Source organism: Episyrphus balteatus, chromosome 3 (genome assembly GCF_945859705.1).
Source record: "Episyrphus balteatus chromosome 3, idEpiBalt1.1, whole genome shotgun sequence".
NCBI classification, from domain to species: Eukaryota; Metazoa; Arthropoda; class Insecta; order Diptera; family Syrphidae; genus Episyrphus; species Episyrphus balteatus.
Window position 1 is genome coordinate 9,277,678 of NC_079136.1, and position 25,463 is coordinate 9,303,140.

The window sequence follows — 25,463 nt, forward strand, 5'->3', positions numbered from 1 at the left end:
TTCTGTCACATGAATTTAATGCTTTAATACCTGCTATAGCACTAATCGTATTACGGGCAATCAACTGTGATGAGAAAATAATTCAAACGAACTGAATTTCTCACGTTCTCGCGAGGCTTGTCGCCTTGAGGTGAGGTGTATTTTTTTTTTCTTAAGTTTTCGTCAGTTCTTACTGTTGTTATAAGTCTATTTTTTTTTTTTGTATTTTTATCAAATAAAAGAATTGATTTCTGACACTGTCATAAAGGTTCTGCTAATATGCACGCGCGCTAGAGCAGATTTGGGGATTAACGATATTCTTAGAAGAGAGAGGGAGAGAAAAGAGAATTAGCTATTGATTGTTTAGGTATTGCGGAAATCATTGGCACACGGTAGTCTGGGGTTAATTTAATATGACATGATTTTAAAAATGCATTCAAGATGAAGAATTCTGGGAAGAAGGTGTTGAAAACAAAATCCTTTGAGTGTGAAAATTGACTTATTTAAGGATATTCATAACTTTACATGGTTTTGAAGGGTTTTTGATGGGCTATTTGAGATGTATCATCAGAACTGTGACATCAAATATCAAATAACTTTATTAAATGAAGTCCATCCAATCTGTTTTGCAAGACCTGAAGATGAACTAGTTTATAGGGCGATATTGTGAACTCATAATAAACCAGTTCCTTATAAAATGGCGCCCAACGCGACTACTGACTTCATCGAGTGACACGTGTGGATGGTTTACTCCTTGATTTTTTTCGAAATGAGAAATTGTTCGAAGAGTTCAGCTCAGATGGTCAATACACGTCAATCATAGACTCAAAACAACCAGTTTGTATAAAATGGCACCCAAAGTGACGCGTGGCTACTATAAATAATCGCTATGTAGTTTCCTAACAATGTGCTATCAATGTGTTCAAAAGCATCATCATCGTTGTAAAATGGCGCCCAACGAAAGTGCTGACTGCTTTGGGTAGCTGCTACGAATGATGTGTTTGGTTTCCTCTTTGCTATTTAAAGTAGTAGGCAAGGAACGAGGTGATGGGCTAGTTCATAGGCTAATAAGAGGTCATTAATGGGCTCAAAAGCACTTTCATCGTTATAAAATGGCGCCCAACGTAACTGCTGACTTCTTCAGGTATAGCTGTTGCGAATGATGTCTTTGCGTTTCTCCTTGCTATTTTTATAAGTAGGCAAGGAACAGGCCATACTTTAGAAAATAAAGTACTTTCAAAAGGCTCAAATGCACCTATATTGTTATAAAATGGCGCCCAACATAAGTGTTGACTTCTTCGGGTAGTAGTTTTTTGGGTGGCTCATGTCCTTGTTATCTTTCTTGTTTTTTTTACTTTTAATGAAGAAGAAGTTAAAGAACTCGATTATGAAGAGAGTTAACCTGACTTGAATGAAATGGAAAGCAATCAGTGCTTTTTAAAATGGCGCCCAACGGTACTTCTGCGGTTGCCTCCTAAGAATGAAGTAATTGGGTACTTTTTAAATTAGTTTTGTATAATGAGATGTTTGCCAAAGAATCTGACGATGAGCTTATTGAAAGGCGATAAAGTACCTTCAATAGACCTAAAAGGAACTAGGCCGGTTAAAATATGGCACCCAACGTGACTGAAAACTTTGTTGGTTGGCTCTTATGAATAATTTCCTTAGCTGAATGTTAAATTTTCTACAAATTTACGAAAGGATTTGAAGAATTATTAAAATAAAACATAGATTTCGTGTTGGGCGCCATTTTTTTTTTAACGGATGTTTGTAAAAATAAATAATAATCTTTTCACAATGAGTGAGAAAGCATAACTTGGGTAAAAATTTAGGTTTGCATTAAGAGAAACTCAATAAAGTCTCGCATTGGGCGCCTATTATCTTCCTAATTGTTCTTATTCCTTTTTTCCCAGTAATAATTGAACACCTTTGCACAACAAGTTCTTCAATAGGAAGTTAATAAATACTTTTCAAGATTTCTTCAAATAACACATAGTCTTCGCGTTGGGCGCCATTTTGTTTATTACAGAAAACTGGTAGTTCATTACTAGGTTGTATGCGAAAGTTATTATTATTTCTTCACGATAGGTAAGAAAGCATAGATTTAATAAAATGATCATGATTTCTTATGTAAAACCTCAAAATGTCTGGCATTGGGCGCCAGTTATCTTTCGAATTGTTCTTATGCCTGTTTTTCCAATGATAAATCGAATATCTTCGCACTAAAATTTCCTAAATAGGAAATTGATAAATACTTTTACCATTTACTGTCTAATTCACAATCGCCTTAAAATTCCATTGTTAAGAATTAACACTTTTCCAATCACTTAAGCTACAAAACAAGAGAGACCCCAAATTTGTGCCTCTTTATATAAAATAACTCCAATCGGAAAAGAAGTTTATTGACTTTTCTATACCTCAAAAGTCTTAAATCCATACATAAATACACATCAAAAGCCATATAGAGGGCGTGTGTGTATCTAATTAAGACTCCAATCTAATTGCATTCTTATACACCAATTAAGCCAAACAAAGTGAACACACACGGTAGTAGGTAAGCCCCTACAATCGATAGACGAGGTGTACGTGATTTTCCCATAGTTTTCCTTCTAATCTCTTAATTACATAAAACAACAAAAACTAAAAAAAAAGCTTTCAATACACAAAAACCTCAACACAAAATCAAGAAATAAAAATAAACAGAATAACCGTTTGCCACTTACCTCACACAACGACCCCGAGTAGCCAAGTGGACATATGCACTTAAATTTCCCAATCATGTCCACACATTCGCCACCGTTGCGACAAGGTGATTTCGCGCATTCATTGATGTCCGTCTCACAGTCCCGTCCTGTCAAAGAGAAGGAAGAAAACAAAAAAAAATTGACAAAAATAAAAATACAGGTTATTGAGTACATTTTTACTATACAACACCGACGGACGTGTTGTATGTCTCAAAGAGTTAGATATACAAAAACAACGCACCTTTGTAACCTGTTGCACACGCACAATGATAATCGTCAACCAAATCAATGCAAGTTGCTCCATTCTTGCACTGGCCTTTGCAATCGTCCAGGTCTTTGGCACAGGTTGGTCCGCCCCAGCCTTTCAAGCATTGGCACGAAAAAGAGCCCGGCAAATTATGACACTTTTCCGCATTGGTACAGGGCCCAAGATTTGTGGCCAAATTCGACTCACATTCGTTGACATCCATCTGGCATATGTCGCCGGTCCATTCGGGGGGGCATTCGCATCGAAAGCCCCCGACCAGGTCTATACAAGTGCCACCGTGCTCGCAGGGACCTCCGGCGCACTCGTCAATGTCTGTAAAGTGGAATTGGATTGTGTGTTTAGTTTTTTGTTTTTTTTTTTATTTATTTTCTTGTTTTTAATATAAAATGTTGTCCCGTTCACAAATCTACAATCTACAATTCGAACAACTTTATCTCCGGGACCCGATCGCAGAGCATAAATTGAGCTCGCACAACCAAGCAAGCTGCGCTCAAAAACCTCTTAGCTTGGTGCGGTTGTGTGGCGAGCTCGAGAAGCCAGAGTAGAACATATGCAATCCCATCATAACCTAAATGTTTGTTGTTTGTTTTTTTTTTTTTTTCTGTGTGTTTTGTTCGGGGCTTAGTTCAGATGCGCGTATCTGAGAACACGGCACAAATTGTTGTAGTTTGTAGAGCAAGCATCTCTGCATAATTATCTCTCTCTGAAGTGGACACTGTTCCTCATGGCTGATGAGATACAAAACAACCATCCGCTTAACCGGACAATAGAAGATGCTAAAGGAGTGAATGCTGATGGGGATGCTGCGTGTGAGTGAACCACAAAACAGCAAGCAAATGTAACCTTTCGATGATGACATATATGCGACGAGAAGAGCAAACAACTTAAGGTTATGGGTGCCTTGACTTGACATCTTGTTTGCACTTCTACAGAATGGGTTTTTTTTTTCTCTCAACTCAAGTGTTTAAAGGCATTTTTCGTGTAATTTTTTTTTTTTTTTTTTAAGATTTTGTAGGTAATTGCGTTCAGCATGGTTTGTTTTTTTTTTTTTTAATTTTCTTTGTTTTTTTTTTTCGAGAAACGCACTCGCTAATGGCTTTGCGAGATGGGATAAATATTCAAATCTTGATTGCTAAGTGTTGTGGATGCAACACCCACCACCAAAACGATTTGTTTGTTTATTAATTATCGCGTTTGGTTAACTTTACGGGGGTAAACAAACTAACTATCGTGAGTGAACAATAAGATGAATAAAAAACAAAAAAACGGCCACGCATTAAAAAAGAGTATGACGAGCTACAGTGGAGTATAATGATCTTAAAAGTAAGAACAATTCAGTCAACAAATGAGAATTCATTAAAAGATATTTTTCTGATATTTTAAAACGTTTGTAACCCCAATATGAAGCTGGCGAAGATAAAAAGAGGTTTTAAGGAATTTTTGTTCATCTATTCTCTCATAACTTCATTAATCCTTTTACCTTTATGACAAATGAGATATCATTGAAAGCGTCTTGATCTAGCGTTGGTTATAGGCTGCATTCAATCTAATTGAATTGATCATAGCACCCTCTAGAAGACAAAACTAATTTGGAAAAGGTGAAATCAGCATATCAAAAAAGGAGTCTTATGAATAATCGAAAAAAAAAAACAAACAAACCCACAGATGTTTTCGGCAAACAATAGTGTGAACTCAAGAATCACAGGATTTTGATTTGTTCATCTATTCTCTCATAACTTTGTTACTCCTTTTCACAATTAGAAAAAAGGGATGTTATTCAAAACGTCATAATCTACCTTTAGTTATAGGTTTCATTCAATAATATTGAATTGAGCATAGCGCCTTCTAGAAGACAAAACTATAAAGTGTAACCCCGGCCTGTATTTCAACTACGATTGTTCGAAAACACTTTTCAGCCTTTATTTTTTTATATAGATTGTCCCACTGTTAAGTCAAAAATACACACAGTGAAGTCGTCTTTTGGTATAATCCATCAGTTTAATGACAGATGAGTGATTGCTCAGATGACCCTCTGATGTGTACCTCTTATTGTTTTGTTTTTCTTCAACACACGCAAATGAGGAAAATAATTTTCTCGGCTGAAAAGAATATGATCATACACACCAAAAAAAAACTTTTGTTACACCGTAATTGAGGGCTAAGCCGCTCGAAGGTGGGCGAACATTTTTGTGTTCGTATATCATTTGTTTGTATCGATCTAGAATGTTTCTTTTTCATTCTTCTTTTTTGGGAAATAAAATTTGTTTTGTTTGCCACTCCTAGATAGATACATAGGTTTTTATTTAATAGCTTTAAGATCAAAAAGTCAATTGTAATAATTTTGTTAATGTCTAGTTTTTAATAAAATTAATTGCTATTTCGGACAAAAATTTTTTTTTTTTTTCTTAGGTGTGTCCAAACGATGAAAGGAAGGAATTTGAGACATCTTAAACGATGATGGATCTTAGTCCTTGTTTCTAGAAGTAAATTGAAGAAGTATTCAAAGCTCTGTTTTATACATGAGAAAACCACATGGTAATATAGGATTTACTTTGAAGAATTTCGCGTTGGGCGCCACTTTAGAACTTGTAAAATCAACACTTTTAAGCTTATCCCTTGATCAAACATAAGAAAACAAGACTAACTTTGAAGAATTTCGTGTTGGGCGCCATATTATTTCTAAAATTTATCATCTACTCGGTTTATGTTTTGTTTTACAAAAAAATAAACTTTTGAAAACAAATCTTATAAACGTATTTCTTGATCATACGTGGAAAACTTCGTTAGAGAACGAGAAAAAATTTGAAGAATTTCGTGTTGGGCGCCATTTTACTTCCAAGAATTATGATAAAGTCGATTTATCTTTGCTTTTAAAAGAAATAACTTGAAACAAACACTTATAAACCAATCTCTTGATCATACATGGGAAAACTTCAAAAACTTGTAAATTTATTACCTTTAACTTATATTTAAAACATGAATGTGAAAACACCACTTGAACTATAATTTGGCTTTGAAAAATTTTGTGTTGGGCGCCATTTGAATTTAGGGTCAAGTCAATTTTTTCTGCTTTTAAAAGCAAGAACATGTGAAACCATCGTCTATAAAACTATCCCTTGATCATATATTGGAAAATTTCGTAAGAAACTTCGAAGAATTTCCTGTTGGGCGCCATTTTATTACTAAAATTTATGATACAGTCTATTCATTTTTGTAATTTAAAGCAAGAAAAATAAACTATAATCTTTAACTTATCTTTGAAATACAAGTGGGAAAATAGCATTTGATTTGCACACAAAATTGACCTTGAAGAATTTCGCGTTGGGCGCCATTTAACTTTTTTAACTGATGATCAAATTCATCTTGCACAAACTCGTTGTTTTCGTTATCAAATTATTAAAATTAAGCAAAAGTTGGCTTTCTTACTCAAAGGAGTGTTATACAAGTCTTATATGAGTGCAATTTTCTCTTCAATGATTGTCGAAGTAAAATGTTAGTTGCCTGAAAACCAGATAAGTCATTTTTATCTCAGAAATGTAAATTCTCTATTACCTAGAGTATTTTTGTTAAAACTAACGATGGCAATAAGTAATACTTAATTCCACAAAACAAGTGATTTTCAATCTTCTCTCTCCCACAGAGCCAGGTCACCTCGCATCAGGATAAAAAAACAAATCACATAGCAAAACAAAAACTGTCTATCAAACATTAATCTAATCCTCAACTAACACAACACATATTAAAACTCATGTATATATTATATTTTCATGGAAAAACGTCAAAACAAATTGCAAAACATTCCGAAATTCCAGCTTGAATGACAGCTACTACGAAGACATACAAAAATACAGGCAAAAGTTAAAAAAAAAAACTACAAACGTTGACTCCTTGATCGGTTCGCTGCGATAAAAAATGTTCACTTTGACAACTTTCTCATTAAAAGTGCGTTCGTTTTTTGTTTTTTTTTTCAATTTAAGTTTGTCCGTTGGAGTTTAAATCAAAAACGAAAAATTGTGTTCATGCGCTTCGAGCTCGCACACTCTAACGCCACTCTAGTATTTGAAGTACACACGAAAAAAATAAAAAAAAAGGAAAAACAAGCAAGCAAGTATAAATACTAAAAAATACACTTTAACACGACTTATACTCATACTTATTTCGCATGTGGGACCCGTCCAACCGGGTGCACAGGTACAAGTGAATTCAGCCACAGGTGGAGTGGTTGGACTCATTCTTGCCATTGCACTGCCGACGCTGCTGGTGCTGCTGCTGCTGCCAATGGTGCCTCCGTTGTTCATAGGATTACGATTGCGTCCAACTGGTTTTCCCATGGAACTCATGCCTCGCATGCCGCGCACACTTAGTCCCGTAGCCATTCCCATCGAATCAGTCATTTTTTGCGATTCCTGTAAAATGCAAAAATTCATTAAAAACAACGAAAAAAAAAAAAAAAACTTATACAGAATATCTCTATGCCAACAACAACTTAATGTAATGTGCAACCGATTGGAAGAAAATTAAACAACAACAACGAAAAAAAAGTCTTAAAAGCTATAAAGACGCATCCAACACAAAACAAGAAGTATTTATGTATAATGTACCTTGAGCGTGCATGTGCCTCCATTTTTACACGGTTGCGTCGCGCACGGATGCTCCACAATCTCGCACCGTTCACCGGAGAGGCCTTCTGCGCATGTGCAGCGATATTGATCAGGTGCCGTATTCTCGCATGTCCCTCCGTGCATGCAAGGCTCATGGGTGCCACAATAATTTAAATCTAAATGAAATAATTAATGTTAGTTGTCAAATTCGCTTCGCTAAATCTTATCGTTTTCGATTTTCGCAAGGCATTTTAACATATTTTTTTTTTTTTTAATTTTATTCTTAATTCGTCGATGCGACCTCATCAGCTTGCTTTGCGAAAGCCAAAAAATAAAAAAACTCTCTCATAAAACTTACCTTGGTCACATAGGATGCCACCCCAATTTGTATCGCATAGACATTGCCAAGCGATACCATTACATGATCCGTGCTTGCAGCCGGGATAGACCATGCACTCGTTGCAAAGGGGTCCACGCCATCCGGGCCGGCATCTGTAAGAGAGAGAGAGAAGGAAAGGGACACACGGTTATAGCCATTATTATTACCCCGTTGTTGGTAACAAATTAAACTTTGAACTCTTCCCAAATGAGTTACCGGCTAGGAGTTGCGAATTAATGGGCTTTTTGCTTGAGGTCTTTCTCGCGCGCTCCTAATGGGATGCGCGATGCGATGCACCGGCAGTGGTGTGGCGCGTTCGCGTTATGTTGCAAATGGAATTTTTAATAACCCCCTCTCTTCTAGTCTTCCCTCTTTTTTTTTTTACAGGTTGGTGTGCAGCATGCGATATGTTTGCTTTCGGCATAATGCTGCTGGATTGGATGGTCGCGTCTCTTATGGGAAGTCTGAGTGCATAAGAGTATAAGTAATGCGGTGCATTATGAACGACGACGACTGGTGGTTAAAATATAACGAAATTATTTGGGGCTTAAACCGCAATGACCCCCTCGTTGCTATTGTGCCCCCTCTGTTCTGGCATACAAAAAAAAAAAAACTTATGGTTTCTAATAGGTTTTATGGATGATGAGACCAAATAGCTATTAAGAACAGGTAGGTACAAAAAATCGATAGATAAATTGTCTATAACAACAACATTGTATGGTTTTTTTATGATGAAAGCAATAAAATATTGAGAGAAGCTTGAGAAATTTGAACTTGAGGTCTCACTCTCAGGTTATGTAGATGGTTTAGAAGATTTGGCATGAAATTGTTTTAAGATAATCGTTTGGGTCATTAAAATGTTTCACAGATATCGCGCAGTGATCATCGTAGAGAAGTTAAGGAGGAAGTTAGACTAAAGTATTTGCAAGTACATACTAGTTTGCGAAAATAAAACTTCGAAATATAAAACAAATTGGCTTTTGTGGTTCTTGTAAACACCATAGTATGTGCTCAAATGCTTCGCAATTGTTATTCCAAACTTCGCAAATTAATTTGCGATTGTATGATGTGATTAAAATAGTGATTGCAAATTCTGCAGTATGAATGCGAACTGTTTGCATAGTAACAACTCGAAATGTGCTGCAAATTGTCAATCTTTTGACGTTTTCGTAAACACAAAAGTACACTCGTTTAAATTAAAAACTTACCAACTTGTATCAAGCTTTTGCTAACGAGTATTAAGGCATGAGATCGTAAGCTCTAAAATGGAATTGCGAACTGTTTACATTTTTCGTAGTTTGTCTACTGCGTTGAGTATTTTTTGGGTCCAACAGAAATAGTATTATTTGAAATCAAGGAATACACGACTTATCACTTATAATGAGATAATCATCAAACATGATATTATTTACAATGCAAGCTGTCAAACAATTTTGCTTGCTTAAGAAGTTTAAAAGACGAAAAGCTTTTTAATACAGTTCGAAAATATTCTCAAGACATTTGTAAATGAACTGCAAGAGAGGAATTATAAACAACTTGCTATTTTATATACAAAATCAGAGCAATCAAGCAAATTGCGAACATAAGAAAACGTTTTACTGGTCTGCAAACTGAGACACAACAAGTACGAAAGATTTTGCAAACAAATTCTTTAACCATTTGGTTTGCAGTTCATGTGCAAAAGGCCGGAGCGCATTTGCGAACTTCACTCAGAAGTCGATTTCACAACAAAGCTAAAAAAATAGAAAAGCAAGAATGAAATCAGAATAGCGTTTTTTTCACAGAATTGCAAATTGTTAGGCAATTTAAAATTTAGCCAGAAAAGTCTTAAACAGTACAAAAGATTATGTTTGCACTTAAAACTGTCGAAGTGACAGCTGACTCACTTAAACAAGGTGTACCTACCCTGAATTGAGTCTCATATCGCAATAAGTATAACATTTTTAAAAAACCTACAGCTTCATGTGCAAATTCTAATAATGTTGATTCTCTTCTGCCTCTGAAATTTGCATCCAATTTGACAAAAAAGTAACGAAATTTCTAATACAATAGTACAGTGTTTGCTCGGTAACGCAGGGTAACGCATTTCTAAAAATAACTTGAGTTCATTTTAAAAACTAAATTCCAAGCAATTAGCAAGACATTTCATGTTGCCTCTTATAAATTGTTTTAAAAAACACTCATTAGTAACAGACATCAGCCTTGAAACCTACAAAATACAAAGTAAGCTAACAAAATGTATACAAAAAACTATTTTTCTATTTTATTTAATTAATTCAAAAAATCTCTTTTTTTTCAACTAAATATGTTATTATCGAACAATCGAACCCTTCACGACTGTCATGTCTCTTAACTTGCCAATATACCTACCTTTTTTTATTTAGCCACCCTTGTTATTGCAGCTCTGTTACCAGCAAATTTGTTAAAAAACTCTAAAAACATATCTCCCCTCTGGGTTTATAGACAACAAACAAAAACAACAGAACTCCCAAGCTCGCGATCAAGAGCTATAACATTGCACGATACTTGTGTTGCATAGTAGCACAACACAACGTTACTTCGTTGTTGTAGTCGTCGATACGACCCAAAAGAGACGAGAGTTTCCCCCAAAAAACCGTCACCATCATCAGCCACTATAGAGTAGAATATGGTAAAGTAGTTAGGTTACACTGTAACCATAGTGGAACGCTGCTGGCTGCCACCATCACCACCGCCGACGAAGTAACAACATTCCTGAGAGTATGTTCCAAGTCAAACTAAAAGTCTTGTACTCGCCCTCGAAGTGACACATTTTGTCCCGTATAGTTGCAACAAGATTCTCTATTTCCGATCCAAACTTACCTACATATATATAACATCAACTCTACAACAACAACAACATCAGTAAGGTATAACAACAACAGGATTTCAGTATTGTGTTTGATTTTAATTACCATTCCCGATCAAGGTGGTGTACACTACTCCCCTTGTTCGTTTCGTTTCTTCCTTTTTGTTCGAGTTCCATTGCGGTGATCATTGTTCTATAGAGGTGAAATTTGATTTCAAAATAAATCCAAGTGACTGACTTGCTATTTGTGGAATACCTATACAAAGTCAAGGCGTTTTTAGATTCTTTGAGACTTGCTGAGTTGGGGGAAGAACAAAAAAGTCAATGACGATGATGCTGACAATGCCGAAGAGATCAGGAACACAACCGAGAAGAAGACAAAAACTAAAGAAAAAAAAAAATCGAGTAACGCTCAGTTGAACGTTATTTGCATAACAACCACATCACTTTTAAATGCCTCCGTGTTGAAAAACTTAATTGAACAAACGTATCTGCGGCAACTATCGCCGCTCTGGCTACATCCTCCTTTTTTTTTTTTCTTTGCTGGTGCATTTTCCAAGCTGAACTGAGGACACATAAAAACATTGAAACCAAAAAACCAAACCAAACCACTAAGTTGCAGTGATCTCTCCTCAAGAAAAAATTCTTCCTTGAGTCTGAATAGAGTCGTGGAGTGCAAAGAAGCGCAATGTCCGTCCGTCATCAGTTCGTATACGAACAGTACCTATATGTTTTAGATGGAAGCAACAGTATGTTGTAGCCTGTCCAATGACGATGAGGACGAAGACGGCCCCGAATCGATTCGAAAAACGGGGTATACGCTAATGATGGGTGATGTTTCCTAGTTTTTGTGGTCGGATCAATTGTCTTAATTGCCTCTGGTAAACGCTGTCTTCACTTTACTCTTCTCCTACTTCGCCTTCTCTGACTGAGTCTTTTGTTTTTTTTTTATATTTAACAGCAACCAACTGTTGCGAGCTTACCAGAGTTTCAAGTCCAACAACGATCGACCGACCGAAGACAGACGCGATGGAATGGAATAACTTGGCAGGAACACAATATCAACGCCAACAGCCTCCAACTTTTTCAACATAACCTCACAAAAAAAAAAAAAACTAAAAGAAGCATCGAAAGAACTATACACAGCATCACAGTGCTCGCAGAGCTCAGAGAGAAAAGAAATAAATGTTCCACGTAATGTCCTGATGCACACCTGTTTGATTGGTATCTTCATTTAAATTGCAAATGTGACCGGAGCAGTCCATCAGTCAGACAACAACGACGACCAAAGACCGACGCGACGATGCGACGCGATTTATATGTGGAGATTTATGAAAGTCTTCTTTCCTCTGGGTCGTCCGTCATCCATCAGAGCGCACCTATCACGGGTATCGAGTTCTTTTTACGAAGCTCAAAAGAGACGCTTAATTACCACGACACCGAATCTTTGCACCTAATTATAACGTCATTTACCACGACAAGTCAGCAGTCGCGTTGCAATCAAGCTCAGTATCAGCCCACCAATTAACTCGATTTTGTCACCATCATCATCATCATCGCATCCCAAAGGGGTTTATATGAAGACACACCGTGTCGCGTCGCGTCCGTCGTCGTAGTCAAGTATGAAGTGATACTCTTCATTAGTGCCAGTTTTGCGATTGCATATCAGAATGGAAAAAACAACAACGACGATGACGACGACGAGGGCGACGACAATAGCCTCTTTTCTTTTTTCCATTGGGCGCCGTTTTTAGATATTGGGTCCCTGTGCTAAGCTAACAACTCAATTAATAACAATTTCTCAGAACAATAAAGAAGATTTCACAAATTATCTCCCCGAGATGGATGGGGTACCGGTATTGATATCGGTTCGGTATATACACCGTCGTCATAGTGCGCGAGGCATATTATAGCTAGCAACAACGTTACAGGTCTTTTTGCGATCCGGGCCAACATCGCAAACATACATCACTTCGTTATCGATATCGAAGGCAATTTAAATTTCGCCAAACTAACAACATGGAGGGCAACAACTGAACTGACGATCGACGACGCCACTTAAACAGTGGAATGTTTAACCAACAATGTTAGACGGAAAAAATGGAGAATTATTGACTGCGAGGGAGGGGTTGTGAGCATAAAGCCTTTTGACTGGTGGTTTATTTATTTTATACTAGTATAACTATTTATTCCAGTTTTTCTTTTTCAGTAAAGAAAGCGACCAGAACCAAAAATCCAATGTCATAATTTTTATAAAAACAACAGAGCCTCAGTTATCAAAACTGGCAGATTTTCCAAGCTTCTTGAAAACAACTAGAACGAATTTTCGTATAAAATTAAATTTTATAGGACATTTTATACATTTTTCCAAACAACAAACTTAACTTTCAAATAATCTTTTTTCCAACGAAATAATGTTTCTTTTTTTATGGTTTTCTTCAGTTTGTTTTCCTCAAAAAATAACGAAATAATGTTTTATAACACTTTGGTATAGTTTATCTTTAATCTTTTGATAGTAATCAAACAGAAAATACTTCATCAAAAAATAAACTGAACTCCCAAATCACCTTTAAATCAACGAAATGATGTTTTATAACAGTTTACTATAGTTGTTCTTCTTTCAATAGTAATCGAACAGAACTAAAATACTTCCTTAGAAAATAACAAACAAAACTCTCAAATCACATTTTTATGAACTAAATAATGTTTTATAACAGTTTGCTACACTTCACTTTCAAAAGTAATCCAACAGAACCAACATTTCCTACAAAATAATGTCTGGCTAACATCCCGATTGCGATGTAAGAAATTGAACTAAAGTTCTGGAAGCTGTGCAATTTTAAGCTCGGTGGGAACATACTAGCCTCTTTCTTTTTGAAGTGATAAACAACTACTATTAGTACTGTAGTAGCGGTGGAACGCATTTACAACGAGATCAAAGCAATTTCTATTTACCAATAATAAATGTACTAGATCATCTACTCATGAGATTTTTTCCTCTCCAATGGAACTATGTAAATGTATAACATAATATGCCAGTTTTTTCCTTTTTTACCGACTTCCAAAAAGGAGGAGGTATTCAATTCGTCTGTATTTTTTGTTTTTTATGTTTGTTACCGCATAATTTTGGACCGAGTGAATCAATTTTGATAATTCTTTTTGTATTGGAATGCTAGTGCCCGCAGTGTGGTCCCATTTCAATTTCAGTTCTGGCCATAGGAAATACCATAAAACCCAGTTTCGGTCCATGGAAGTCAGTTTTGTTTTTTTTGATAAAAATGATTATTTTGTAAACAAACAGAACTCTCCAATTATTCAGTTTTATCAAAATTACGTTTTATAACAGAGTATGCAAGTTTTGTTTTTCAAGTAAAGTAACCGAACTGAACCACTAACTTATGGCTAACATCGCTTAGTGTTGTGTGTACATTTAACTGTCATATCACCTCTTAATGAAAGCTGCTATATGACGTCTCTGTGCTATCTTCAATATTTCGTTTTCACCGAGTAAAGCGAAGAAAAATGAGAAGGAGGACTGAGTTGAAATGAACACCGTCTTTTAAAAAATTTAGCTTCGTTTTAAGGTGGAACCACAATGGTTTTAAAATGAAACAATCGTAATCAAACAATACCAAGTGAAAACTAGAAATTCAATAGACGTACCTACACAAAGTTGAATTTTATTATGTATCGTTCGTTTTCGATAATCTTTATTTTCGGCACCTTGACAACTTAAGGTTAATGTTGTTATACATAATAACTCTTTTGTTTATTTTTAGCATAAACGTTCGATGTTTTATTGCTACTTTTCTGTTGCTTTCAAACTGTCAAAAGCAATAATCTCTAATTTCCTTATCTGTCAACGTTAAAAGTAACAGCCATTACTTTGCCGAAACTGTCAAAGGCAAGAAACTGTTATATTTTTAACCAACTATTTGAAGAAAGGAATTTAACTAATTTCTTTTCATTTAATTTTTTTTATAATTAACAATTAATGTCTTTTTGTAGAGAGAATGGTAAAAGCGGGTGCGGGAATATATTAATTGTATATTAGTATAACAGTTCTCTCTCCGATTTATGGCAAATTAAAAAAAAAATCGTAAGCGAAAAATTCGTGTTGGGTTAAGAAAGTCAACCCTTAAACATATTAAAAAAGCCTTATATCTTAAAAGTTAGAAACTGTCAGAAGCTAATTTCAAATGGGAACACCTGTCAAATACTCTAATCTAGCGAACTTTGGTAAAAATTTGACACTTATGAACCTCTCACATACTGTTTAAGTTCTACATTTACAAATTCTCGTTGATAGTCTTTGAGTATAAAAATGTCCACTGTGTCAAATCTTAACCATTCCGATCTCTTGAACGATTGGTCTACTAGAGCTCTGTGTGCCAAAGATGTTTATTTTTTGTTTTATAATATTTCCTTATTTTGGGTGCATGCAACTTGAGCGCATACCATCACTGATGGGGCGCACTATAGAGTCAACAACGGAATCTCTCTCTCTCTCAGGGGCCGGATAAAGCAAGAAGAGACGTATAATTTATGATTTCATTAAACAGGGTTTATCTGTGGACGAATCTATGGCATGTCATGTAGTCTTCGGGACTCCTCAACTAGGTATATAAAAAAAGCTAAAGAGAGATCCATAGATCCGAAAGAAACAACAACGTGCAAAAAAGAAGTAATTTTTTGGAGCCGATAACAACGACGACGGACTGACAACAAAACATCCACCAAGGTAACCCAAGCAAAACCAGGACGTTCGTCGTAGTCGTCTCTAGTCACTTGTATATAGTATAGATAGATAGCTTGTTGGATCTCAGAGCTTGAGGTGGAAGTTATAAAAAAAAAAAAAAAAATACCCAATGCTTGTTAAATAGCACAATCGTGAGTACGGTGTTCTCTTTTTGATTGCGATGATGTTGTGAGGAGTTCGAATTTCACACAAATGCTGTAGACAGAGAAAGATACCTCTACTTCCACGTTCCACTATCAAAAAAAACTGACTATGCGAAGCTGTAGCAGCAGCTGCTGCTGATGCTTCTGATGATGTTGATGCTGGATTGTGCTGGCTGGAAGAGATGCATCAAAGCTAGCAATTTTCATGAATTGAATAATGGCTGTTACTGACCGAGTGGTGATGTTATGGTTAGTTGAGTACACTAACGCTCTCTATGGGCCAACTGATGCGATGCGCTATTATATTGTAGGTGATGTACTGTGTTAGGAGGCTTTTTTTTTTTGCTCCTCCTGATGATGGCCCACCATTCTATATAAAAAAAAAACCCTCTTCCATCCGTCTGTCCGTCGAGTCGTTGGGCTCATGTCAGATTTTACTGCTGCATCCTCTATTCCAAAACTCAACCGAGAAAACCAATCACGTATTCTATGTTAAACATTTTTTTGTGATGCTCATCCTTGGCTTGTATAGCTGTATAACAGCTAGCGAATGGGTGAGCGTTTGGAGGCTCTTCAAATGAAATGAAAGACTTTATGCTGTTTCTTATCTATCCTCGCGATGGAATGGGAGATGAGTTGTTATAGTTTTTTTTTTTTTTTTATTTTATTTTTTAACAAAAGCCGACCTTAAACAAACGGTACTGTTCACACAAAGTAGCTACACACTATAAGATTATAAGGAACAACTGGTTTTTCTGTTTTGGGCTGTGATTTTGGGAAAACACTCTCGGGTTGGTTTGGTTCATTTCAAGAGGTGTGGATAGGTTGGAAATATAAATGGGTAGTGATGTTCTTGGTTTTGGGTTGGAGTTTATCTAATCTCACGCTGACCCATAAGAGCGCTCTCTGTCTGATGTTGTTGCATCAGCATAGAGATAAATTATGCAACCTATGCAAACCTTTGAGAAGATACTACAAAAAATTATAAGATTATTACGAGTATATTTTGGACCTAGTGAGAAAGTCTAATCAAATTGAGGTGTATGCTCTTGTAATGGGAATTTAATTCATAGTTTAAAGGTGCAAAAATGGAGAAAGAATTCAAGAGACAAACTATTATTGCAAAAGTATAGTTGATTATCCGGATCAAAGGACGAAAATACCAAAATCGAAAGATCTTGGAGTTAGACTCTGAACAAAGCTTGAAGACCTTTATACATCAGATTATGATGTTTACTTACCTTTAGTAGTTTATGACTTTAAATCAAGCACAGACCCACCAAAATTGAAGAGCTTATACTGTTATACGATAGATATAACTCCTAATACGTACAAAACTACTTTTTTATAACAGATTATTCCAATTGAAAAAAAAAAAAATATTTTAAAAAGTTAACAAACAGAACCAAAAAAATTGAGAATAAATTTAAAAAAGAATAATTTATAGAAAAAGTAAACAAACAGAACGAAAAAAAATAAAAAATATGCTTACCTAAAATTTTCCATATAAAAATTCGGTTTTTAAAATCCTATTTCAACAAAAGTACGAACAAAATTATGTCTTTATAACAGATTACTCTAGTTTAAAAAAATATATTTTAAGCAAACAGATCCAAAATAAAGTTATTATCAAACTTCCTGTTCAGCAAGATGCACTAGAATGCACTTGCATTCTGTTGGTATGACAGTATAACAGAATTGTTAAACGTATCATCTGCTTTTTTTTTGCTATAAGATTGATGTGGGTACTTTTGTACGAATGTGTCATCTTCAATAGGGCATCTTCTACGCGTTGCAAAATAGAGATCAGTTAGTTAAAAATGAGTCACCCTGTTCACCGTCATACAAAACGCCAAAACATATTATTCTTCACGGAAATAACATTTCAATTTTTATTTGCCAGAAAACTTGTGTTCTACTTGTTCGACTCATTAAGAAAACACATTTCACAAGTTTCAATAAATAACAATATTCTGTCAATACCTAATATAAAAAGATTTTATTCAAATGAGTTTTAAATTAATTTATGATATGAAAATTTGTCAGATTTATTTAATTTTTGTTTCTTTTTTTTTTTTTTATTTTATTCAAATTCTCACTCCCTTAAGATAAATGTTATGGATTGTAATAAAAATAAATTCAAATGAGTGGCGAAAAAATTGGAGTAATAAATAAATATAAACGATATTGCTAATGGTGACAGGCGTCTATGAAAAATTAATTTGGAATATAGTGAAAGGCAAGGTTTTGGTTTTTGCACTGACCATGAGTTGGTATAAAACTGCGTAGACTTTATGAAGTGTGGGTAGACTTTGTGAAGCATGTATGTAAAAATGTTAAAGGTTTCTTTTTCATTTTGTTCGTATAACAAGAGATCCGGGTCAATAGTTTTTGAAATGTCAAAAGAATCCCTGTAAACATTTTTGACGTTGTATCAGGGAGAAAATTTACTTTCTGACAGATGTCAAAATAAAATTTCTCTATATTAACTAATCCAGCGATTACATCTTGACAGAACTTTAACGTGCGGTTTGGTCACAGAGTTAGAAAACTTGCACAGTTTCACAGCACAATTGTGAATATTGCATTTGGAAACTTCAAGCACAAGAGCAAACTCGCCTTCGGATATATTTTTGGTCCTGTTCGTTTACTCTATTGAGGAAAAATAATGACACAAATTGTTCTTTACTATAACTTTGTTGACAAATTAACTGTGATAATATGATTAAAGGGCTATTACCGTTCATTACACATCAATTGCAGAAGAAATTGGGGAACCTATTAACTCAACATTCCACTAGATGTATTCACTAGATTTTAAGATGACAAATTAAAAAAGTCTTTTCAATAAAATTATGGCTAGGACTTGAGAAAGTGAAAAATGTGAAAGTATAACAGTTATAACTAAACAAAGAGTCTTTTTGGATAAAACCTAGTTTAACATGAAGTTTACAGTCGTAAAGGAATCAAAACTGCACCCAGCTTATCGATGGTAGAAGAAATTTAGTCCAATAAATGAAGTTAAAAAAAAGGGGGTTACCCTACAAAAGGTCCGGTAGTTCTAAATTTTTGATATGTTGTTAGGTATGGTTAGTAGATAGAAAAACCAGATTTCCACAACCACGCCCCCTCCGCCCCCTTCAGCATCACCGAAAAACCATAGAAATCTGGCACTTTTTTCACTTTTATGCCCATAACTTTCTTCTGGTGCATTTTATTGAAAAAAAGTTGTTGGTAGACTTGCAGAAAACATAATTTCCTACAAAAATGACCTTGGTAGTATTTTTATACAACCAAAAACAACGAAGTTATGAAGCTTCCAAAAACATGTAAAATTTCGGATTTTGCAATATTTTCAGTTTCTTGTCACTTAACAGTGCTATAACTCTTTAACAATTGACTTTTACGCAAAAGTCTTCATAATCAATCTTATAGACAATTTAATTACCTAAAATAAAATGTAAACCACTTTAATTTTGTGAATCAAATAACCGAGTTAGGGCTAAAGTAGTAAAAAAGTATTTTTGATAGTTTTCGAAAATTTTTAAACTATCCATTAAATGAAGGATTTGTATCCCACAAAAAGTCGGGTGGTTCTTATTCTATATTTAATCAGGGTTTGATGGTAGATTGAAAAAAAAAATTCATAGCCACGCCCCCTCCGCCCTCTTAACCATACTCAAAAAACCAATTCTGCATTTTTTCAGTTTTATGAAGTTTCAAACATGAGTTGATGAGTTAACAAGTACGATCGAAGGAGGTTCAGCCTTATTTCTATATACAATAGGGTGCTCCTTAGGAACAAAAAATTGGGGACGCCCCCTAGAATGGTTCCAAATCAGGAAATATAAGTCCTAATTTTTTCAAATTTGTATTCCTAACCCTTCCTGACCATATTTAATTAAGAAGTTTATATCAAAAATCCGCCATTTACCCAACACTGGACACAGAATATCGCCCCTGCTATAGTAACTTCTTATCAATATAGGGCCAGGAAGGGTCAGAGATACAAATTTGAAAAAAAATAGGGTTTTTTTTTCTCGATTTGGAACCAATCTAGGGGGCGTCGCACTCAATTTTCGAAAAAGTGTAAAATAAGGACCACCCTAATATACAACTATCAATCGATAGTTGATACAAATTTTATTTTAATATCTTATTACTTAATTAAAAAAAGTTTTGAAAGCAGATAATGGTCCTAGTCGTTATACAGAAATCTAATTACAAAATGCCAGTTGACCAGTTTTCCTATAATTTGGTTTAAAAATCCCAAATTTCAGTATTTATCAAAAATCGATTGACAGTTGTAAATCACAATACGATTGATTATAAAATTGACAATAGCACAGTCAAATCCTGTTTTCCTAAGAAGTATGGAGAAGGTTAAAAGGTTGAGAGTAGTCAAAGCAGCACAGTTTTGGAAGTCATTCGGTCTAATACAGATGAGTACCCATCCTCTATTTTTTGAAACTGTAATACTGAAGAATAAGAGTGGCCCTTTGGATAAATGGAAAAGGAAATGTTTGGCCTTATCCCATGCTGTTATAGCTGCTGCTCGTCCCCGATCCTTCCTTTCCCCCTTCCTAAGCTTCTCATTGATATGATTAAATCCCTTGGCTTTTCATCAACTCACCACGAGGCGCAGCTACTTGAAGTTTCTACTATCATGCAACCACAACCACCCCAGTTGCGCCAGAATTAGTATCTAAAGCAGGTACCATAGAGCTTCAAAGATTTTTTAAGAAGACATCGACTTACTATACCTAGGGCCGATAACGTGTACCTTCGAAAACCTGGGAGGATCAATTTATCTCATTTTTCACATTCAATTCTATGGAGAACGTCTTACTCATTCATGCCATAAGTGAATGTGACACCACCTCAAACATCTTTGTTTTCGGAAAAAAACAAATTTTGCAAAATGTTTCAAAAACCCCACTGCACTTGAAGCTGCAGAGAAGTTAAGGACCCAAATGCCAGAGTTCAGAAAGTATCGGAGGCGGAAGAACATATCTTGTTTATATTATATGGAGAGGACAGTGGTCAATCTCTAAGCTCTCTTCGATATTTCAAATTTATGAGTAGTTCAACAAAACTTAATTTGTGCAAACTACCGCCTACAACAGATGCAGCACACTTTCATTTCTTCCGGACTTATAACCAGATCATGGCGTGGATGGGTATTGAGAAAAATCTTCTGGAATGGGGCTGGACGAGAGGATGCCACGTATTGCAATCCATTAAAACTGTGCAAGATCCTGCTCCCCAAAAATTGATGAAAGCTGTGTCATGCAAATACCTATGTGCCTATATGCATGGAAGCTGGCAGATGCAGGAAAGAAGGACTTTAATGTTCACATTCTGTAAGTTTTGCTGTGGACAATCCTGTCAAAATCGTCCACATGAATTTTTTATGAAGACGACGACGAAGAAGATCAGATATCATCGATCAATTTGAAGAAAAATTCAACGAAGCCAAATTTTCTCATAATTCACCATCTTCAACTCCACCTATTACTCCTATATTTCCCCACCTGCTACCCCTGCCCCTCATAACATAATTCTTTTACCTTCGTCCACTCATAGCCAACCGCTTTATAAGCGCATGAGATATTAAACTAGGTTTTTATCAAAAGATAAAAGTTGTATTCATGAAAATGAATTCCCTACAAAAGGATTTTTTGCTAAAAATTAAAAATTAGGAAATTATAGCGCTGTAAACAGGTAAGAAACTGAAAAAAAAAAGAAACTAAAAATAAATAAAATCGGAAAATGTAACTTTTTTGAAAAATTCTTAGTTTGGTGGATATTGGATGTGCAAGTTGTATAAAATTTTGTGTTCTACAATTATGCACATTAATTTTTCACATTTAAATGACCAGAAGGAAGCTTCGGGCATAAGACTGAAAAAATTCAGAATTGGTTTTTGGAGTATGGTTGAGGGGGTGGAGGGGCGTGGCTATGATTTTTTTTTCAATCTACCATTAAAACCTGATTAAATATAGAATAAGAACCACCCGACTTTTTGTGGGATACAAATCCTTCATTTAATGGATAGTTTAAAAATTTTCGAAAACTATCAAAAATACTTTTTTACTACTTTAGCCCTAACTCGGTTATTTGATTCACAAAATTAAAGTGGTTTACATTTTATTTTAGGTAATTAAATTGTCTATAAGATTGATTATGAAGACTTTTGCGTAAAAGTCAATTGTTAAAGAGTTATAGCACTGTTAAGTGACAAGAAACTGAAAATATTGCAAAATCCGAAATTTTACATGTTTTTGGAAGCTTCATAACTTCGTTGTTTTTGGTTGTATAAAAATACTACCAAGGTCATTTTTGTAGGAAATTATGTTTTCTGCAAGTCTACCAACAACTTTTTTTCAATAAAATGCACCAGAAGAAAGTTATGGACATAAAAGTGAAAAAAGTGCCAGATTTCTATGGTTTTTCGGTGATGCTGAAGGGGGCGGAGGGGGCGTGGTTGTGGAAATTTGGTTTTTCTATCTACTAACCATACCTAACAACATATCAAAAATTTAGAACTACCGGACCTTTTGTAGGGTAAAACTCCTTTATTTACTGGACTATTGTGGATTCTATTCAATTAACGATCCACAAAAGGTATTCATTACACTTCAACACAAAAAAATAGATCAATTCTTTTCAAAGATTAAATCTTTGCCTTGAAAAAAATGACAGTTATAACAGTATGTATAACAGTTATGCCAGTTATAAATTTTTACAATCATTTACATCTCTAAAATTGAATAAGCTTCGGGCAGCTTGACATCAATGCTGAAGAACATCTGTTATACACACTTGTAACAGCATCTTGGAATACAACACACAAAGTAAAATTAAGAAGAAAAAGTTTGATAGCTATGAAGCCATCAACTTTTCAATAAAAGAATACTTCTTGACATATTTTAAATTTCGCCGCCAACTATAAAAGAGAAATCAGTATAACAGATTTCTGAGATCTTGTTACCATTGTTGAAAAATTCTTCAAAGTAATTGCAATGTCGAAAAAGAACCCTTAGTTACCCCTAATTTATTCCCAATTCCATTTGCAACAGTGTTTTGACAACAAGCAAAAAAAAAGAAAGAAATGTTTGTCATGTTGTGGTAAAATGCTAATAAAAGAAAAAAGTATAGGTAGGTACTCACTCGCATGCTCCTGGTTGATCGCATTTCCCATGCGTCGGATCACAGCCTGGTTTACATATTGCCTTTTCGCAATTAACTCCTTGCCAACCATTAAGGCACACCTTCTGACCCTCCGATCCGCATGTATGATGCCCGAACTGGTCATTCCTTGGCCGACAGAACGTTGTACATGTCGTATTGTAGTATGTAACTGCACACTGAACTCTCACCCGGTATGTTATGCGGGCATTCTTCCCAATGTGATCGAGTGTCTTCCATTCGGGCGATGGTAGGATGACGCCCGAAAAAGTTGCTTCTTCAATTAACCTCTCAGCATCTTTTAGACGGACATATACACAACACAGAAGGTAACATGGACCACCAAAGTGAAAATAAGACGATGAAATCCGACGACATATTCCAAAAAAAGCCCCAACCAAACAAACGTATAAAGATTGACGATACCCACCATTGCGCATATCCAACGTCGAGAAGAAATAGAAAACCGCATCGAGGGAAACACAAGAAAAGAGAAAAAAAAAGAAAAGAAAAGACAATTGTTTACATTAGACAAGATAGATACTCCTGAGATGTTTTGTAGAGAAACTCCTACTGCTGGTTACTGTTCGTTGAGTATAAACTTCCTCCTTCTCCTCTTCAACCTTCCACCTTCCATTACACAGATCGTCCTCTTTCATGTTCAGTATGTAGGAATAAATTTTGGAATTTTAAATAAGGACATCGGCTAATTAATCGTATGTTTTACCCGCATGTGCACATTCAAATGCCAACAAACAGAAACAGAGCCTCTGGCTCTTCTGTCTTGACTGTCTTGAAGTATAGATGTGGTGCAATATGCAAAATAGGCACAGGCACATGCACCACAAGTCTATCTTTCAAACCCACAGCCTTTATAGCCACTACCAGCAGCAGTAGATAACACTTGCAAAATACTGTTGACGCTATAACGCTTATAGTTTGTTGCATTTGCACGTTTACCTATTTCTGTGGAAATAAAACCGAAACGAACCGAACTGAACAAAAGGAGGAAGCTACTCTCTCGACACAAACCTTATAGCAGTAAGCAGTAACAGAAAAATACACATGACTTTGACTACTCTCCAAAGTGGGTATGGCATATTGGCAACAATAATTACCTGGATAGGAGGTGTTGTACATATCCAGTGCTTGTAGGATCAACGTAAACGACTTCTGAAATTGCACAAAAAAAAAAAAAACAAACAAAATTAGAAAACAAAAAAAAAAAAAGACAAAATAAGTAAAAATAGAAAAAAAATAACGAATTAAAAGGGGCATGGTCTTGTTATTTATTTTTCTGTGGCATCGAGCAGATCATTTTGTCACGTCTCGCGACGGAGTTAGAGTCGTTGTTGTTGTTATTGTCGACATAGAAGTAGCAGTTGCTGTTTGTAGTTTGTAGTTTTTTTTTTTTTTAACAACCTTTTGACCTGTCTCAACAGTTCCTGAGAATTTATTTTGAGGCGCACCAACACCAAGTCTCATATATAGCAAACCATCTTACCAAAATCGATACCTCTCATTTGATGGAGAATCCGGGAAATCGGTCAAAATTAGGTATCAAATACCTTTGTCGATGGTATACACTGAGAAAAAACGAGACTTTTACTCATTTAATAAAATAAAATTATTCGAACCTTATTGGATCAGGATTTTAGAAGAAGAGATAAAAGGAAGGAGGTGGAAGAGGGATAAGTCGTTAGTAGATTTCTAAAATGGTTTTTCGAAAGAAGTTTCAGTCAATTAAAATTTATTATCGCACTCTAACACGCTTGGATTTGATATTCTAGTATCTGCTTTGCTTGTAAATAATTGGGGTTTTCTGGGGGAGAGGGGGGGCGTGTGGTTCCCTCCGAAAAGTTTTTCGTAATAACCCTAATCAGATGGCGAAACAAGGCTCCCTGTCGGCTCAAGTTGGCCTATAAGCTGTTGATTCCATAGAAGTTTGAGAGCTTTTGTCATACAGACATCTCATCCCGCTTTATAAATATTCCAACTTCCAAGTCTTTAATTACCATCACGTCGTTACATACAGAATCAAAGAACACTGTTCCTATGAGTTAATTATTTGTTAGAATTTGAATCAAACTTAAAAGGTTAAGAGTCATTTGGGGTAAGATTGCTCAGTGGCGAAAATTTGGGAATCAGCGCTTAGTAAGGCGTCAATAAGTGACGATCTTTACGAGTGTGTGTCCAGCTCAATTTTATTTTAAAAGAGGGTTGAAAAAAACCCGGCTAAAAAAAAAAGTTGTGCTGGAAAAGTGTGCGGCGTCAGCGTGGCAACATTAGATACCGAGAGTAGCATATATTTTTGTATACTGCATATTTATATTGGATTTTAGTCAAAAATTTGTTAGAATTTAATTTATTTTATTATAAATTTGATAAATAGAAAAAAAAAGTACCTTTGTGGGTAAAACCGCGCAGTTTTTTTGTGGGTAAGAGCGCGCACTTCTCCCCATATTAAATTTTTCTTTGTTTAATTTTATTAACACTACAGATAATTTTTAAACTGGAATCTTGAGAAACGAAGGCTGTTATTCATGCATTCCAAAAAAGAAAGGCTCTGATT

At 35.3% G+C, this 25,463-nt stretch overlaps 1 protein-coding gene across 3 annotated transcripts in view; it reads right to left on the reverse strand.

The window, feature by feature from the left end:
* Positions 1-25,463, reverse strand: part of LOC129913325 (protein serrate) — a 120,031-nt gene that overhangs the window by 19,002 nt on the left and 75,566 nt on the right. For all 3 annotated transcript variants that reach the window (XM_055991934.1, XM_055991933.1, XM_055991935.1), the window contains exons 4-10: positions 24,010-24,064; positions 22,874-23,189; positions 7,951-8,084; positions 7,593-7,768; positions 7,145-7,397; positions 2,965-3,303; positions 2,703-2,830 (exon numbers count right to left, since the gene is read on the reverse strand). In XM_055991934.1, the coding sequence (XP_055847909.1) occupies positions 2,703-2,830; positions 2,965-3,303; positions 7,145-7,397; positions 7,593-7,768; positions 7,951-8,084; positions 22,874-23,189; positions 24,010-24,064 (1,401 nt within the window). The remainder of the gene's footprint in view (positions 1-2,702; positions 2,831-2,964; positions 3,304-7,144; positions 7,398-7,592; positions 7,769-7,950; positions 8,085-22,873; positions 23,190-24,009; positions 24,065-25,463) is intronic.